General features: G+C 36.3%; 1 protein-coding gene and 1 long non-coding RNA gene across 2 annotated transcripts; one reads left to right on the forward strand and one right to left on the reverse strand.

Moving 5' to 3' along the window:
* The first annotated feature begins 1,301 nt into the window (after positions 1-1,301).
* LOC116197665 lies at positions 1,302-5,257 on the forward strand. Its single transcript, XR_004155076.1, has 3 exons — positions 1,302-1,694; positions 1,809-1,995; positions 4,394-5,257. It is a non-coding gene; the product is annotated as an uncharacterized LOC116197665 (long non-coding RNA).
* A 10,664-nt stretch (positions 5,258-15,921) lies between these two features.
* Positions 15,922-17,949, reverse strand: LOC116193812. Its single transcript, XM_031522560.1, has 3 exons — positions 17,279-17,949; positions 16,381-16,892; positions 15,922-15,992 (listed from the first exon to the last, which is right to left on the reverse strand). Exons 1-3 carry the CDS (start codon positions 17,947-17,949, stop codon positions 15,922-15,924), a joined length of 1,254 nt encoding a protein of 417 aa, XP_031378420.1.
* Between the last annotated feature and the right edge of the window lie 1,318 nt (positions 17,950-19,267).

Genomic DNA, 19,267 nt, shown 5'->3' on the forward strand with positions numbered 1-19,267 from the left:
GTGTGAGATAGGATCATTTAAAATTTTCTCTGAAAACTCATTGGAAAGGCAGCATAGATACTAATATATTTATATCTTTTTATGAAGAATGTCTATGGTTTTATCATCTATATATCTTATTTCCTTTAAATAAGATGATTCGACTCTATCAATGGAGAAATATCATGATTGGAAGAACTTTGCTCATTTAGTGGGTTGACCTAGCTCGTATTGGATTAATCGGGGTCAATTGGGTTCCACATACCAGCTAATAAGAAGAATCTAAAAAAAAGGTAAAGCAGTCCTATATTATGAGAATTGAAACTTGAATCTTTTAATTCCTAAGCGAGAGGGCATGTACTCATTTTTTCATGATAATTGTGTCTATTTATGACTGGGATGTGCCTTTTTTTATATGGTTTTCGATTTTTATCTATCTGTCACCATCATGTAATTTTTAGGGCTAATCATGTAAAAAAAAAAGGCACAATCTTTACACTTTTTCTTAAATATAGTATGACCTTCAAAAAATAGCAAATAAAGCACGACCTTTGAAAAATAACAAATATATGCACAACATTTGTATTTTTTCTTAAATATAACATGATTTTTGAAAAATACCACAGAAAGGCATGATCTTCAAGTTTAGTTGCGATTCTAGCACAGTGTCAAATATTCCATCAAATGTAACGGTAATAGCTAACGGGGGACTAACGATAGTTGTTATCGTTTGAAGGAATAATTGACATCGTACTAGATGCACAACTAACTGGATGGTCCTGCCTTTTTATACTAGTTTCTAAAGGTCATGCTATATTTATAAAAAAAAGTGCAAAGGTCGTGCCTATATTTAAGAAAGAATGCAAATGTCGTACTTTTATGTGGTATTTTCCAAATGTCGTGTTATATTTGTGAAAAAGTGCAAAAGTCTTGCTTTTCAGAGTGATTAACCATAATTTTTACATATTTTGATGAATTATTTCCCCGTACTTACAAAATAAAAAAATGAATTATTTCTTAATAAGTTGTGATTGATTTTGGACATCGATGTATAGGTAGCTTCTCAATTTTAATTATAATTAAAATAAAGAGTTAAATGCATTTTATCCCCCAGCCTACCAAGAGAGTTTGGGTTTGCCCCATAACCTTTAAAGTTTTTGCAGAACACCTCCCGACCTTATTGAAAAATAAACAAGATGCCCCTCAACCAATTTCCGATCAAAATTCCAGCCATAAAAGAGCACATGCTATTCACATGTTAAAATAAAAGGGTAAAATTGTCTCCATAAAATAATAACTTGGAAAAAAGAAAGAAAGAAAGAAAGAAAGAAAGCCTCTGAACCATTGGAATTAGGGCATCAATATCCTCCCATCCGTGCCTTCTCCCCCAACGAGCAAAGAAGCCTGCACTGTCTCCGGCCGTAGCGACCCATCCTTCTCACCGATGAGCAAAGAAGCCTACAGAGTCGACCATCTCCACGAGCCCACCCCGTGCAACATGCAGCCTTCTCCTTAAGTAGTTGCGACCTATCTCTCAAGCTAACCGGACCCAAGGGTTCCTCTCTTCGATGGTCTTCTACCAGGCTCCAGTATAGACAGCGGCGACCCATCTCCTCGGGGCAACCCATCCTGGACTAGAATATGGTGCAAACCAATCCCCTCGCTAGCTCACCAAGCAGCCACGACGACACATCTCCCTGCACGGCCAAACTTCGGTGGGTATTTACTTTAATCGCTCCATTTCTTTGTTGAATTTGTCCTATTTTCCCCCCTTCAATTTGCGATTTGATGTAATCGTTACGCAATTCAATGTCGAATTGCTGTTACAGTTATCCTGCTTGATGGGTAGGCGTTGATTATCCTGCGATTTTGGTAGTTCTTCTCACGCCTTCTTGTCCCCCACTACCTTTATGCCTCCAAAGTGTTTGAGTAAACACTTCCTCCATCTAAGTGCACCTACACATCGCTAAACAAACTGCATTTTGTTGCGAGAATGCCACATTCTGCTGCAAAGAGGTCAGCATCCGTCTCAATTCTACTTCGTCCCTGATTTTGCTTTTGCGAATGCTTTAGTTTTGTCTTTGCTGCTTCAACTTTCTGAACGTACCCAGATGTTTGCAGGTTCTTTCATTTTTCCCATTTTATTCTATACCTTGTTCTTATGCTCCTGACTATGGACAGAGGTTGCGCTCCATCGATGCTTCCCTTGTGTAGTCTACCCACTCTTTTCTCATATGTCGTTACGGTTAAACTGGGTTATCCTTGCTTTAATCCTAGCCACGTTTTCACTTGGTGTCGAACCAGGCTGCAAGCGATCTGCTAGTTTCGGCAACTTGCCACAGTTGTTTAATTTTGCCTTTGTTGTTTCACTTCTACAAGCAATTCCAAATTTTTTAGGTTTGTGCCAATTTTCCCATTTAGCAATAAAGCTTGATGCATATGTTCTCAATTCCTATCCCAAATGAGCAATCCTCCCTCTCCTATTGCGATCTTAGAAGCGTTTCCAAATGTTTCCTTGTAGACTTTCCCATTTTGCCCTAAATATTGATCTATATGCTCTTGATTCCGATTTGAAATCACACTGCACCCATTTCTTTCCTTTTGCAACCGGACTGATCCTTCCCTTGATGCTCAATTTGCTGCTAAAGGCACAGTGTGATAGTTGCTTTTGTATTGGCATTAGGCTAGACTAGTGCTAATAGCTATCTTAGGAGCTAGCTTTAGTATTCTTTGTTAATATATAAGGAAGTGAACTGAATTAATTCATTTTGCGAGTATTATTTTTTCATCACCACCATCATTGAATTCACCTTCCAATTAGGATTAATTTTTATCATGTCATGATACTTGTTGGCTAACCATGTAGAATTTGCAGCAGTCACCTTATGCTTTGTGTAGCATTTATGGACTCCATGTAGAGTCTTAATCATCATTGTATCATCATTTGGAAGCTTAGAGACATATAACTTCCAAGGAGAGGTCTCGGTTTTGCACTTCACTTTTACCTTAAACTTGTCATTCTTAGTGAACTTGATATCCCTTCCGTACACCTTGGAGTGTTGTCTGATAGCAGCCCTCAATATGTCAGTATCGGTGAAGCACAACTCTACTTCAAATTCTGGATCATCCATGTCCAGCTTTGGATTAAACACTTTGTATCCATCATAAGTCGCTTATGTATTCTCTTGGTTGATCTTCTCATAAACTGTCATGGCATTTTTCCCCTTCATTTCTCTCTCAACTGATTGACTATCCAACCTAGCCCATTCTACCTCAAGGTCTATGTTGTTCATAAAGTCCACGTCATTTGTCTGTTCCCAATCATTGTCAACCAGCTCTTCAGAGTTCTCTAAATCATCTCCAATGGAAGCTTCATCATCCTCCCCACTATCGTTATTGTCCAAAACAACATCCTCAATATCCATAGTCACATTTCCAAAGTGCTCTTCATGTAAATCAGAAACATCAACTCCCAAATTAATTTCTTCAGCAGCAGTAAGTTCATATAAATCAGAAAAACCAGCATGACAACTCTTCAAATCAGATGCACCCTCACTAATATTACTATTTACCTGTTGATGCTCAATAAAAATCTCAACCCTCTCTGGATCAGCAAAGTAAAACAATTTTATTGCATCATGGTCATGTCGCATAAGCTATAAAGCATTGCTATTATTTGCCCATTCCTTACTAAAGTAAAAAGCAGTAAATTCTGTTACTCTAACTTTTTCGGCCATATCATGAATTTCTATCATAGACATCTCATCACTCTCACAGTAGTCAAAGTAGTTGACCTTTCCCCTAACATAGCACCTAGAGTAGCCAATGTTATAAAACTAACTAGAATGGTGCATCTTGATGCTGAAGTAGTCGTTGTTATCCCCTGCAAAAATTCATAAAGTGTTAGTTCAATATATGGAAATCACTAAGAAATATCAAATGAAAACAATGATAAAGTAAGGAATTAAATAAAAACAGTTTAAAAAGAACATACTAGTTAGTGTCTTTCTTCTTTTCCATATTATAATAGAGGTACAACAATAACAAAGAAAGGAATTAAATAAAAAAACATGTCAGAGTCCCCCATTCAACAACCAAAACAAATGCATATAATAAAGGTGATCCAAACAACAGATCAGTAAGTGTCTCTCTCCTTTTCCATATTATAGTAGAAGTGCATTGTCCTTTTCAATGACCATGGCAAGCAATAAAAAAGCCAACACAACCCCCTTTTCTACTATGTTTTGGAAGCTTGTAGGACCACAAATTCTGTTGTTGTTGTTGTTGTTTATATATATATATATATATATATAAGGAAGATGCATATTCTCTCTCAGTCTTGTATTCCATTCCACAAAAAAAGAGAAGTTTCAAGAAGATTAAACTGACCATATTATGAGTTGATTTTTCATAGTTTTCCTCTCTCAACTTCCAACCCATCGTGAGCTGTCGATTGAGGGGAGGTATGTGCCTACGAAGACTGTTGAAGAAGAACTATAGTAAATATGCCTTCCTGCTTTCAACAGTAATCAGTCGAGTTAGAGACTTCAAAAATGTACCGGAGATGGGTCACCGAAGTTTGGCTGTGCAGGGAGATGAGTCGCTATGGCTGCTTGGGGAGCTAGCGGAAGGAATGGTTTGCACTAAATTCTGGGGCAATTAAGGTAGACACCCACCAAAGTTTGCACAAAACTGTTGTTTTACCTGTAAATGACATTATAGCAATACTCAAGTCAATCATCAGATCAAAAAATTAGCGGAGAAGCTTCAAAAATCCTTACTATGAGCTTATCCCCATACGAGTTAATGATGAAAATTGTCTAGAGTCTTACCTCCTGTAAATTAGCTAGACTTTGGTCATGTATCTTTGTTGACCCTAGGAGATACATAGAAGCACCACCGATCCCATTTGCTTGAGCTCGAGATATCGCTAGTAGGTTCTGAACTCTCCGAGAAAGTTCCGCTCCAGATCCTTTCAGCTGCACAAGTCCATAATTGTCGAAGCTGTCCACGTTTCTTAGGCACAAATAATTAAAGGCAGAATCAAAATGGACAAGGATGGGTTGCAACGGTCAGAGATGGTGTAGACTTCTATGCTCGTTGGGGGAGAAGGCGCAGGTGGGAGGATATCATGCCCTAATTTCAAGGGTTCAGAGGTTTTTTTTTTGTTTTTTAGGTTATTATTTTATGGAGACAATTTTACCCTTTTATGTTGACATGTGAGTGGCATGTGCCCTTTTTTGGCGGGAATTTTGATCGGAAATTGGTTGAGGGACCATCTTACTTATTTTCCGGTAAGATCAGGAGGCGTTCTGCAAAATTTAAAGGTCAGTGGGCAAACTCAAACTCTCCTTGTAGGGGGGTAAAGTGCATCTAACTCTATTAGATAATATGAATTTATAGTTTATATTGATATGTAGAAGGATTATTTTTTATTCAATTCATAAATAAAGAATTTAGGTAAATCGATCATAAAAATCATTTCAATTGTCAATCTGATATCTATGCAAATAATTTTAAATTCCCAAAAAATTTTAAAAAATCTTTATTTTTTATTTGATGAAAGAATGATAATCATAGAATCTTTAAAATTTTATAATTTTAGTACTTGATTGTACTTTACTCTTATAACATTACATTAATTAAGTTTCATGAATTTGAATAATTTTAGATGAAATGATCCAATCACTTCGATGCTAGATTTACTTAATTAAGATTTAATAAAATTAGCTCTACAATACTTTTGAAACTTTTTAATATAACGCAGGCAATTTAAATAAATTAAGAAATAATGTGTGCATGATAATATTAATCTATATGTATATATAAACTTGATTTATATATAGATTACCTATCTTCATAAGTATAATTTGTATTACGTTTATTCATAATACTGCAAATTATCAATGTTAAATATTTTTATATTAATTAATTGAGTAGATTCTTAAAATTTCATTTATTATGTAGAATTAACATATTTATAATTGATTGTGTATTTATTGAAAATGATGTAATTGTGTTTATATGGATTAAAAAGTTTCTTTTTTGCCCGTGCATTGCACGGGATTTTTACTATAAATGTATTGTATTTCTTTGATTCATACTTAATTGGTTGTAGTTAAATATGAAAAATTTCACAAATAAATTCTCTTTTTTATAGTATATGATATTTATTTAACAAGTATTATATCCAATTATATTAAGAAATTAAAAGTGTATTAATATATTATTACTATATTTGAGAAGGAAATTTCAAAATTATCATTCCTCCAATTTGGTAACGACTAGACATTAGATTTGAGGATAATTTTGTAATTATATTTCTACAAGTTTATTTCGCTCTATTTTTTATCCCACAACTTCTCTCTCACTCTTCTTTCTCTTCCTCTCTCATATGTAAACTCCATCCCTTTTTTCTATTTCAATTTTAGTTTCATTTATCGTATAACAATGGATTTCACTCATAACTATTATCATATAAAATTTTCATTTATTATTTATTTATTTAATAAATATTTTACATATAACTCTATTTTCTTTTAATTATTATTTGGTAACAAAAAATTCATTTTTAAAAGTAAAGAAAATACTTAATTTATTTAAAAATATGAATGATGGAGTATTTTAGTATGAATATCTTTAAACTGTTCACGATCATAGGAGACTTAATTGGACATTATCTTTTCGGATAGATCGTCACCGCTGTCTGTATCCATGATTAGTATAGAAATACTAATGAAGATGAAGTAGTGAGTCTCATTCTATCTAACAACTGTTGTCAGACAAACATGTGGACACTTAGGTGATAAGTGGGTCAAACGTGACATTTAGATATTGTTCACATGGTATCTTTACTATTATCAATTAACATTATTTGAACTATATTGTTGTATAAGACCCTTAGATTTGAGATGGCACGACTGCCTCATATATAGGTGATTAGGATTTGCTACTGTTTATATACCTCTGCTTTGCATAGGTATCCAACATGTATGGTCCTAGTTAACTGTATATGGAGACGTGTGATTGATCAAGACGAGATTTACTAACTTGAGTAAGCGGGGAAATTATCCTATGGATATGAGTTTGATTCTGAATCAAGTAGTCCTTAACCAAGGCTGTTGAACTTAAACAGGAAAGAGTTTCTATCTTAAGTTATATCGATCTAAGAATGGAAACGAGAGATTCCATATGATCATCTATAGAGTTTGACATTCACCATGACTCTAGCTAGATCGAGATTCTGTAGTAAAGGATATGCATACATATGATGTGTAGTCACTAGTTCATAAGAGTGTATTAATTTTAGATTGTCATGATATGCTACTAGGTGTTACTCATGGCCTTTGGGAACCGAAGGGTGTTTTAGGAATTGTTCTTTTGGTTTCGGAAAGAGTTTCGGTAATGTCAAAGAGTTGATGTTATAATCCCATTGTCTCTCAGTGATGAACCTAATAAGTCACACACAATAGCACGCGTGAAAGCCTAGATCAATCGGTTCTAATTAAGACAGTTAATTAGAGATGGATTATCAGATACGACTTGCAATGTGGTCACAAGGGTGCTAGCATATCTCAAAGTTAATACTGAATCGTGAGTGTATCCACTTGAGGAAATATGAGAGTATCCTTATTTGGAAAGTTTCCTAAAATAGATTGTTTATAAGTGGAAATTATAGTCAAGGACATTATGGTCTTTTACTTGTATGGCTTGTGAGACAAGTTATTAGATAACTTAAGCTATGAAGACATAATGGTGATTAAATAATTAATGTAGATTAATTATTAATTATTATTTAGTCCCTAGGGTTATTCAAGAGTCTACATAAAGGATATAGTCGTCTTGCATTAATCTAATTTGAGAACTCAGTTGACCAAGCGGTCAAGTGAGAGAGAGTGAGAGCCGGCTGACCTAGAGCAACCCTAGGTCCGTCGACCAGCCTTAGCCGAGACCAACCGCGGCCAAGCAGGGTCCTCTCTAGACCTGTGTGGTGTCCTTGACCGGCCCTTCTCCTTGCCATGTCCTTGGAGTAATGTTCTAGCCGGTGATCATTGATTGGATTTCCTCTATTGTGTGGAGGAATCCTCTTGGCAAATAACCGTTCATGTGGACGAACTAGAGGTCAGGCGCTTGAACGGTTGATTGCAATCTGATTGATTTGAAGGGTAAGATAAAGGTAAACCAATATATTCAATTTCTTGTTGTCTAACTCGATGGAAGTGTTTACTAGATCGATTTATATTACGATCGGGTTTGATGAGATTGAACCAAAGTTTTTAAAAACCGTAATTTTCTATTTTCGTTGCGCTTGATCTAGGGTTTTCTAACAGTGCCTGCCTACTCAGTGGCCAAACACTACATGTTCGAAACGGAATGTCGTTTATTCATGAGCATTCATGACCCCCAGTGCATGCATGTCAAGGCTTAATCATCTGCATTACGAATTTCTTGAGGGGGTGCTCAACATTCCTTTCAATATTCCCGGCAAAATATTACCGAGCAAATAAGGCAGTGAAAAAGATCCGCAGCGAGCTCTGTGAGATAATCAGAAAGAGAAAATTAGATCCTGGTTCCAGAATCCGAGATGATTTGCTATCGCATTTGCTCGAAAACGGGAGGTTCTTGAGTGATGATGAGATTATGAGCAAATTGTTGGCGTTTCTACTTACGTACGAGCCATTAGCAGTGCCATAGTATCACTCATGAAGGTCCTTGGAGAGATGCCCCATGTATATGATAAGTATTGCAAGGTGACTCATGGAGTGTGGTCTGCGAAGTCGTAAGACTCGTCCCTCCAGTCCTTGGTTCTTTTAAGGTTGCCCCTAGAGGACTTCTCTTATTGTGGATACACCATCCCTAAAGGATGGAAACTTATTATTCATTGTACATTTTTACTAGATCATTTTTTTTTTGGGTACACCACCTGATATTCGGAAACCCAATGGATCCGGACTAATCGATTACCTCACTATGTTGGAGATAATGACATACAGGACTTTATGACTTCAGCATCTATAACAAGTGACTGATGCCTACTTCCGGCATTCAGTCGCCAACTTAGACAAAAGCTCATGATGGCCAGCATTTTGGCAGCTCCGCTAGTGTTGGAGGCTGCCCACTGGTGACACCGAGTAATCGCCCACTGCTGGGCCGAGGCCTGTTGATGCAGAAGAATCCGTGAGGATGACCTGGGGCTAGTTTAGATTTTATATACGAACTAATTCTGCACAAAAGAAGATCATCGCGAGTGCGAATTAGTCTTCTTCCACATAATTAAATTCCTAATCACTGAAATGTTGCTGCAAATGCATGCAGTTGCTTTGGAGCCCAAACGATAAAGACCCTAGTGTCTTTCCAAGAGAACGTGACTTCGACCCTATGAGGTTTTATCGAGCTTCTCCACCAAATGCTTTTGTACCTTTCAGAGGAGGGCCGAGGATGAGTAAGGGCAAGAACTATTCCCAAATTGTAATCCTTGTGTTCCTTCACTGCGTGATCAATAAGTTCCATTGGAAATTGATGATTCCTGGCCAGAAGATCAAGTTCGATCCCATGCCTATCCCATCGAGAGGGCTCCCGGTGCACCTCTGGCCTCATAATTGATTCTAAGTCGGGACTCTAATGCATTGTCTGATATTATAGATAATATATATGGTCTTAAATAAGTGTGACTCTGCATGGATCATTTTGAGGGAATATATGGCGATGTTGAGGTTATCATCGTAACTCTTTCTATCTGGTGATGTATCTATTATCTTAGATGTGCATAGTAATTTGCAAGTGCTATAAATACATATATATATATATTTATGTATTGAAAACATTCCTCTCGCAATTTCGGAAGATCAAATATTAAAAATTTCTCTTTTCACTGAGTGCGCTTATCGAGATTCGAATTTATGTTTTCCTCTATATGTTGACTGAAACTGGATAGCATTCAACCAATATTTTGAAGTATATATAATGAGAAATGGTAGCTGGTGCTCCTGTACATGTTATATCATTAATACGATGCATATGATGACCAATTTACATTTTTCTTTGTTGCCTTAATTGGATAAAAAATATTCATAAAGAACTTAATGAGATTGTCAGAAAATTTGTCATCTGATCGTTCTAATTGGATATTAACGTGAGATTTGTACATAGGGGTATCTCTCTCTGAACCAGCCATCTTCCCAAAACGTCCAATTCTAGATACACACTAATCAGTACTCTACGATATATATGTATAACGAAAGGAACCAGACCACAGCAGAATTACAAATGTAATTGGTCCCAAAGACTAACAAATCATCGATCCATGGAAAATAATTTCCTCGCCCTAAGGCCAGATTATTAATCAGTCGTCCAATTCTCTGACGACATAGAGGGCAAGTACGGTCGATCCCCAGCCGAGTTCCAGAATGGCCCAAAATCCTGTAGCCGACTTCCAGATGATGAGGGAGAGATTCCCGCGGGAGCAGGTAGACTTCTCTTATAATGGTTGACACGCTATCCCCAAAGGATGGAAGGTACGTAATGTGAGTAGGTTCAAGCGGTTTAACGCTTGTTTCATTTAAGTAATATTTCGAATTAAAGTTCTTATGAATACAAAAAAATTCACGTTGTGAGAACTTTACCCCTTAGTGAGCCGACTTGACTTTATTGAATTGGTTGGGACCTAATTGAGATTCCGAATATATATATATATATATATCATTTATGGTCATACATTTTTAATAACTTGATGATTAATTATTTTAATAAAATTACACTATGAAAACCATCATATCATATCATAGTATCATGTCATTGTAATAAACTAAAACTCTTTCATAAAGGGGACACATGTCACAACATCAAATTTTCTTCCAATTTTTTATGTGTTCCTTTTAATTTATTATGTCTTTTGCAGTTAACTTTTCAATGGCATATTTGTTTGAGTTGGCTCAAGAAGGGATTTTTTTTCCTTAAGCACATATAGATCAAAGGTTCAAATCCCACCTCAACCTAATGCTCCCATGAATATATTATTCTTTTTTGGATAAGTCCCATGTATATTTTTCAAGTCAATTAAAAATTAATAATACATTCTATATAAATACTTTTTTCATTAAATCATTTGTAAATGCAAATAATTTGTTCGGACCGAGATATATATAACAATAATGACGAAATGTTGGTCACACATATCGTATACATTTTATGTGAGGAGAGGAAATCTATAATAGAAGGTGTATCCAATATATTTTAAAATTAATATCTAAAAGTGATTAGACTAAAGGGTTGAATGAATTTTCCACTAACTACGTAAAGAATTTCACAAGCATCCTCAATTCAATTATTGAAGTGTTTTCTTTTTATTGTAGAAGTTTATTTCTTCAAATCAATTTTTTCTTAAAAGAGCATTAATTATATACAAAAGTTCAGTAGCTATTAAGTAAAACATTAAACCTGGTCTATTAGGATCGAGGAGCCTTAAATTTGGCCATCTCGATCAAGAAGCGAGTACGGGCCTTTTCTACACTTTTTTTGTCTTTTTCTTTATAAGGATGATTAAAATTATTTAACTTGATCCGTAGAAACAGACTTTGATTGGACAACATTTGAAGGTAGGTTGTTTCATTTTCTCAAATGGGATAGTGAGTTAAAAGCCTCAGCGGTTATTTACTATTTTATTACTAAAATAACTTCAATGATTCAAATAATTTATGTAATAACGGTATTTCAAAGAAGCGAAAGGGAGATCAAATGGTAATTTTTTGCTTTATGTGTCAGTATAGATTTCATATTAAATTTGAGGAAATAAATTATAATATATACATCAATTGATAGAGCATGAGTTTCATCATGTCGTTAATGTTAAAAGATAAATAGTCATTTTTTACATAGAAAATTATATATCAATCATCTAAATAATGATTATGAGAGACATAGGTTAATACATTAACACATATTTCTCATAATCTATGGGAGAAAAAAACACTATGTTCTCAACAATATTATAAAAATTAATTTCTACTTTATTTATTAAAATCATATATTTTATTTTATGAATAATAAAAATAAAAGGTGGGCCTCGCAACGAAATGCGGGGGCCCATTCACTAGTTTTTTTGAAATGGGCATCCCATTTCTCCGGATGGGCATTTTATATTAGGAAACTATGACGAGAATATGAATGGGTAATCAAACATCAAAGAGCGTATCTGGTGTAGCAGTATCATAGAACCCTCCCGCGGTACTGACCGTTTGATTCCCCGGATTTGCATTATTTTATATTTAATTTCTATTTTAGCTCTTTCTAGAAAGAGAATTTGTATTTTATATTTTAAATTTCCATTTTAACTTTTTCGAAAAACATATTTTTTTTCGATTACTAGGGAAGCCCGTGAACCCAGTATAATGAATTTTTTTTTAAAAAAAACTGAATTTTACTATTGACAACATAAAAACTGCCAATATTTTTACTTCATTTATATTCACTTGTTCAGGAAATTCTGATCCATAAATTTCAATCTCCAACTCCTATTGTTGAATTTATGCAGTTTCTCTTTCTCGTCTTCAATTCAATTAACCATTGGATTTAAGTTTTAACAACCCTCTAAATTAATTCGGAAAAGTTCTTGGAGAATGAGCATTATTTTTTTATATTTAAATTTCCATTTTAGCCTTTTCTATAAACATGAATTTTTTTCGATTAAAAATGAGGCCCTTGAGTCTAGTACAATGATTTTTTTTCTTAAAAACTAAATTTTACTATTGACAAAATGAAAATTGCCAATATTTTTACTCCATATATATTGACTTATTCAAGATATTCTGATTTATAAATTGCAATTTCCACCTCATATTTTTGAATTTTATGCAGTTTCTCTTTCTTGTCTTGAATTTGATTAACCATTGAATTTAAGTTTTAACGACCCTTTAAATTAATTCAGAAAAGTTATTGGAGCAAGAGCATTATTTTTTAAGTTCTATTTTAGCATTTTCTAAAAATAGAATTTTTTATATTTTAATTTCCATTTTAGCTTTTTCTAAAAACATGAAATTTTTTTTATTACAAATGACACTCGTAAGCCTAGTATAATGAATTTGTTTTCTTAAAAACTGAATTTTACTATTGACAAAATAAAAATTGCCAATATTTTTACTCCATATATATTCACTTATTCATGATATTCTGATCTATACATTGCAATCTCCACCTCATGTTGTTGAATTTTTGCGGTTTCTCCTTTTTTTTTAATGAGCTTATGCAGTTTCTCTTTCTCGTCTTAAATTTGATTAACCATTGGATTAAGTTTTAACGACCCTCTAAATTAATTCAGAAAAGCTCTTGGAGCAAGAGCATTATTTTTTTAATTTCTATTTTAGCTTTTTCTAAAAACAGAATTTATTTTTATATTTTCAATTTCCATTTTAGCTTTTCCTCGAAACATGAATTTTTTTCAATTACAATGGAGGCCCGTGACTTAGTACAATGAATTTTTTTTCTTAAAAGCTGAATTTTACTATTGACAAAATGAAAATTGCCAATATTTTTACTACATATATATTCATTTGTTCAGGATATTTTGATCTTTCCATTGCATCTCCACCTCCTATTGTTGAATTTACACGGTTTCTCTTTCTTGTCTTGAATTCGATTAACCATTGGGTTTAAGTTCTAACAACCCTCTAAATTAATTCAGAAAAGTTCTCGGAGCAAGAGCATTATATTATTATTATTATTATTTGCTAATCAATGAATGTCCATTAGCATACAAAAACGGATACAGAGAAAAATGTCCAAGATGATAGGACTAGGAATATTCGCGATCGCCTTTCTGGTTGAAACAATGCGGGGCAAGGGCATTAATTTTTTTTTTTTGCTCATTAATCATTGAATATCCATTGATAAACAAAAACGGATACACATAGAAAAAATGTTCAAGAGGGTGTATTACAGACAGAAAAACACAGCATATCCACCGGGATCACCACGAGTGCATTAGACAACACTCCATGCAGGACCAAGAATGTTTGCGATTGCGCCAAAGTAGAAAAGGTGATACGACGTTTCTCTGAGATTTTAAGTTGTTATGTCAATCAAATCTATTTTAATACTATTATGTTGTGTCAAATGGACCAAAGTGAAGTACGCATTGTTGGCATTGTTGCTAAAGAAAGCACACCATTGCAGTTCGCTCCATTAAGTTCCCCGATACTCTATTCTCCAAGCTATTTGATTCTGGATTGTATTTTCGAGATGGTTAAGTGATTATGACTTAACCAGAGACAAAATTAATCGTTGTTTAAAGACTTAAACCAGCAGAATTGATTTCCTGCATTCATCTTTCTACAGTAAATTTGATACCTAAAGAGCAAGTTTTTCCAGTTCATGTACTTTGGTTTGGTTCGAAGAACCACTATTTCTTCACGCCCCTTGACAACCATGCAATTGTGATCGCAGATGGTTTAATAAGAAAAACATAAAGACTTCAATTTTGCGCATTTGAAACTTCCACCGTATTGAGAACTCGATAAATGCCATCCAGCATCACAACACAGCCCTAGAATAGCCAAGTTATTGATCATTCTTCGCCGGATCAATTCAAACCGGAGTCAATAACGCAGTTAGACTGTCAAGGACACATCCGATAAAGCCTGTAAACAAACTAGAGTGATCACCCATGTAATGAAACAATCTTTTCTGTAGTCAATTCCGTTCACAAGTCTCTCCTCCTCATTCCGTAGTCCCGAATGTAGACCAAGAAACAAATTAATTTCATTAACTAAAATATTAATGATTAATTTAAAAAAAAATGAAAATTATAAGATGAAGGAGTAAGAGCAGCTGAGAGAATTGGAACATGAAGGGATGAGAGAAAGGAAAGAGAGGGGAAAGAATAAAGGGAGAGACACGAGGGTGGGGAGCTATGGAGAGAAAATATGGTCATTGAAAAACATGGAAGACTACACTTTTTTTTTGGATAAATGGCGAAATTTCAATAAACTCAAAAGTATTTACATCAAAAGGACTAGTATAACCTTACGGAAAAGGAACCTAAGAAGACTACCCAAAATATTTACCACAAAAGACTATCCCCAAAAAACAGTTAGCTACTAAGAACATCAAAAGGGCGGAGCAGATGAGCCGCTAAGACAGAATGTACAATCTTAAATGAGACTCGAGGATGAATGGACAACTTCGCTTGCACATCTGCAATGATCCTCCAAACTAAAGTTGCTGGTGGCGAGACTCGTTTTTTATAAAGTCTAGCATTCCTCTCCCTCCAAATGCAGTATATGTAATGAGTCCAAAGAAGCTTGAGACAGATAACATCAAGCTTTTTGCCACGAAGAGAAGAGATCCAACAGAGCTCCGTGTTCCAATCCACGATGGGTCTGTGCAAGCCAAGTCTAGCAAGTAGACTTCTCCAAATTCCTTGAGTATTTGGGCATTCAAAAAATAAGTAGTCACGAGTTTCCAGCTGCATACTACAAAACTCACATTCAATCGTTGCTAGCGGAATCTTCCAGTTCAATAACCGGTCTTTAGTGTTCAACCTATTGTGCACACATAGCCAACTTATAAAAGAAGATCGAGGCAGTTGCCCTTCAAACCAAATTGCATTCCTCCATTCCATTTTCAATCCTCTGGTTCTAAGACACTTCTAGGCAATAGCTATAGAAAATTGCCCAGATTTGTGGGGTGTCCATACGACTCTATCTTGATGGGAGAGTTCAACTGCAGCAGCTAGGTCCCGAATAAGAGCAGCTTACAGGTCCAAAATCCTCGGCAGATGCCAACAACTCCCAACTAGAACCCTACTAACGGTTGCATGTTCCTGAAGTGACGGAAAGCACTGAGATCCCCTAGAGTAGAAGTTAATCAATGGTCCTACCGGGAGCCAAGTATCGTACCAAAAGGATGCACTCTTACCAGAGCCAATACTGTAAGTGATATAAGGAAACATCAGAGCTCTAAGTTGCATGAGTTTCCTCCAATTCCATGAACAATCTCCAGGTTGCTGTAAAGACCAGATACTGCAACCTTTGATTGAGTATTTAGCAGACCAAGCCACCCAAAGAGATCCAGAATTCACTAGGAGAGACCACAGATTTTTGAGTAAGCATACCTTGTTCCACAAAGTGAGATCTTTGATGCCAAGACCAACTTCAGTTTTTGGGAGGCATTCAGCTTCCTAATTGATTTTCCCTCCGCCTGTATGCTGCTCGAGGCCTCTCCAAAGAAAGGATCTACACTTCTATTGTACTAGTTTCATAACTTTTTTTGGAAAAATGAAGTGAGAGCACTAGTAGCCAGCCATACTGAATAGTACAGAGTTTATCAGTTGCACTCTACGTGCATAAGATAGATATTTCACAGACCAGCTCTTTATTCTTTTCACAAATCTCTCTGTTAGAGACTCACAATTCTTTGCAGAGAGCTTTCCAGAAACAAGAGGGAGCCCCAAGTAACGCACAGGTAAAGTGCCTCTCTTAAACCCAGAACAGGGCACCAATTCACAGATACTTTCCTCACTAATGCCTCCCATGAAGATCTTAGATTTCTCAGGATTCATCTTCAAACCAGACCAACAATAGAAGGTATTCAATACATTTAGAATAGCAATGATAGATTCCCTAGAGCCATTTGTGAATAAGAACAAATCATTCGCAAAACAAAGATGGGTCAGCTTTAGGGACTTACATCTTGGGTGAAAACCAATTCCACCTTCAGTTGCCGCAGTATCCAGAAGATTTGAGAAGACCTCCATGGCAATGACAAATATATAAGGGGATATAGGATCCCCCTGTCTGAGTCCCCGCTGACCTGCAAAGTAGCCAGCTAAGGACCCATTGATAGCCACTGAGAAATGAGGGGACGAGATGCAGCCCTTGATCCACCACAAAAAAGTAGGGGGAAATCCCATCGCTTTTAGGCTGTTAAGAATAAAATCCCAATTTAAAAAATCGAAGGCCTTCATGAGATCGATCTTTATGGCACAACGATGAGAGACCCCATGTCTATGATAATTCCTCATAAGCTCGTGAGCAAGTAAAACATTATCATAAATTTTCCTTCCCTGTACAAACGCCGTTTGGTTCATGCTAATAACATCAGGGAGCACTTCAGTCTGTTAACCAGTACCTTTGTAATACACTTATATACCACATTACAGCATGATATAGGGTGAAAATCCTTCATGCGATCAGCTTTTTCTTTCTTTGGAACGAGAGTTATAATTGTTGAGTTTACCTCCCTGCGAAGCTCACCTGTAGAGAAATAATGCTGCACTGCACCAATAAAATCTTTTTGAACTATCTACCAAGCGTGCTTGTAGAAGAATACCATGAAGCCATTCAGGCCAGGGGACTTGTCATTACCCATCGAGAACAAAGCTGCTTTAATCTCCTCTTCAGTGATAGGTGACATGAGTGATTGAGATTTGGAATGAGAGACCTTCCTTTTAAGGATATGAGAGAGTTGTGCAGCCGAGACCCTCACTCTTGCATCTTGACTGCCTAAGAGGCCCTGATAGAAATTCACTGCTTCCGCTTTGATTTCCTGCACCCCTTCCAACTTATCCCTTGAAGTGGAGTAAAGAACCCGAATGGTGGCTCTTGCATTCCTTTCCTTTACTGCTCTGTGGAAGAAGGCAGTATTTTGGTCTCCATCTTTTAGCCAAGCCACTATGGATTTTTGCTTCAAGAGTTTCTCCTCTTTGTCAATAGCCTCTTTGTCAATAGCTTCTAACAACTGTATCCTCAAGTCCATCTCCTTTTTGATAATGTCAATGGACACCCCATCACTTTCCAGTAGAGAGGCTTGAACCCTATCAAGCTTTGTATGCAATTCGGCAACCCTCGAGTGCACATTCCCAAATTTGGTTATATTAAAGTCTCTCAGATGCCTCTCGAGGCTCCTCAGTTTCTTATACAACACAACCATTGGATCACCCTCTTGAAATTCTGACCAAACCCGTCCCACTAGCTCCATGTACTCCGGGTGTTCGGCCCAAAAGTGAAAGAATTTGAATGGCTTTGGGCCAGAATTCTCCTTATCACCAAATCTTAATAGAGTTGGACTGTGATCAGAAAGACTTGGGGGCAAGAAACTCTACAGTTGATACAATATCCCGTTGAAACCACGTGTCATTAACTAGTGCCATGTCCAATTTCCTGGCTTGGAATCCCTCTTGTCGTTTGTTACTCCACGTATAGTAACAACCTGTGAAAGGATGGTTCGTAAGCTCAGCAGAGGCGATGAAATCAGCAAAATCCTTTATACTCTGATCAATAACTACATCCCTTCCAACTGCTTTGACCTCATCCAGTTCTTTAACTGCATTAAAATCCCCTATCAAACTCCAGCTATATCTCATACTTCCAACCAACATCTTCAAATCATTCCATAATGCCCTTCTTTCCATCAAATCATTTGAAGCATACACAAAGGTAACTGCAATCCAGCCAACTGCTTTTGGAACATTCAACAAGAGATGTATAAATTGACTGGACTTGCCTAGTATTTGCACTTGCAAGTCCTCGCGTACCATTATCCACAATCTGCCGTTGTTATAGTTATCCACGAAGTACCAACCTCTCCACTTATCTACAATCTTTTTACAATTGTTCTCTTTTACCCGCGTTTCAATTATGGCAAAAACCCCTATGTCATGATCCTTCATGAACTTATGAACCATTTTCTGCTTAAGAGGGTCATTTAGCCCTCTAACATTCCAAGAAGCAATTACATTGAAAGTAGCTTAGGAGGTTTACGTCCTTTGCCCCTCCTCGACGTCCTTGTGCCTTGCACTTTTAGAGTTGTTTGCGACATTTCCACCCCTGCACTTCTCGGTTTACTGGTATCCTTCAATCTAGCTCCTTTCTCCTTAGCAACTCTCTCCCATTCATCTTCTAAGCTCGCAACACTTCCCGGAGTCTCTTCTTCGTCGACTATGTCAGAAGCCCTTGACATTTCCTCCTTATTCAGATTTTCTCGTAGCCTTGCACGACCATTTTCATCTCCAAAAAGGCAGTCAGTTTCATAGGAATCAGCTACAACACATATATCATCACCTGCAGGGGCCTTTCCTCCTGGTATGGCTTCATGAGCAGTAAGGGCTACAGTGGCTTCTTCCGCATGGCTTCCTCCCTGAACAGACTCAGGAGCTCCTACTGGTTCCTCTGAGACTACATTGCTACATCAATGCGTAAACACCATGCAACGATCACATTTTTCTGGCAGCCAAGGAATATCCACCAATACCTTTCATTGCCCAAATCAACATTCAAGACTTATGGGATGTCCTTCT

This window comes from Punica granatum, chromosome 2 (assembly GCF_007655135.1).
Source record: "Punica granatum isolate Tunisia-2019 chromosome 2, ASM765513v2, whole genome shotgun sequence".
Classification (NCBI taxonomy): Eukaryota; Viridiplantae; Streptophyta; class Magnoliopsida; order Myrtales; family Lythraceae; genus Punica; species Punica granatum.

What these genes read in the sequence shown, in the direction of transcription:
- LOC116193812 (XM_031522560.1), bottom strand. Translation starts at nt 17,949, where the DNA reads ATGGAGCTAGTGGGACGGGTTTGGTCAGAATTTCAAGAGGGTGATCCA. An exon ending in TTCTTCTACAAGCACGCTTG is followed by an intron (nt 16,893 to 17,278) that starts GTAGATAGTTCA and finishes TATTCTTAACAG; the next exon opens with CCTAAAAGCGATGGGATTTC. An exon ending in AAAGCTCTCTGCAAAGAATT is followed by an intron (nt 15,993 to 16,380) that starts GTGAGTCTCTAA and finishes CAAAGGTTGCAG; the next exon opens with TATCTGGTCTTTACAGCAAC.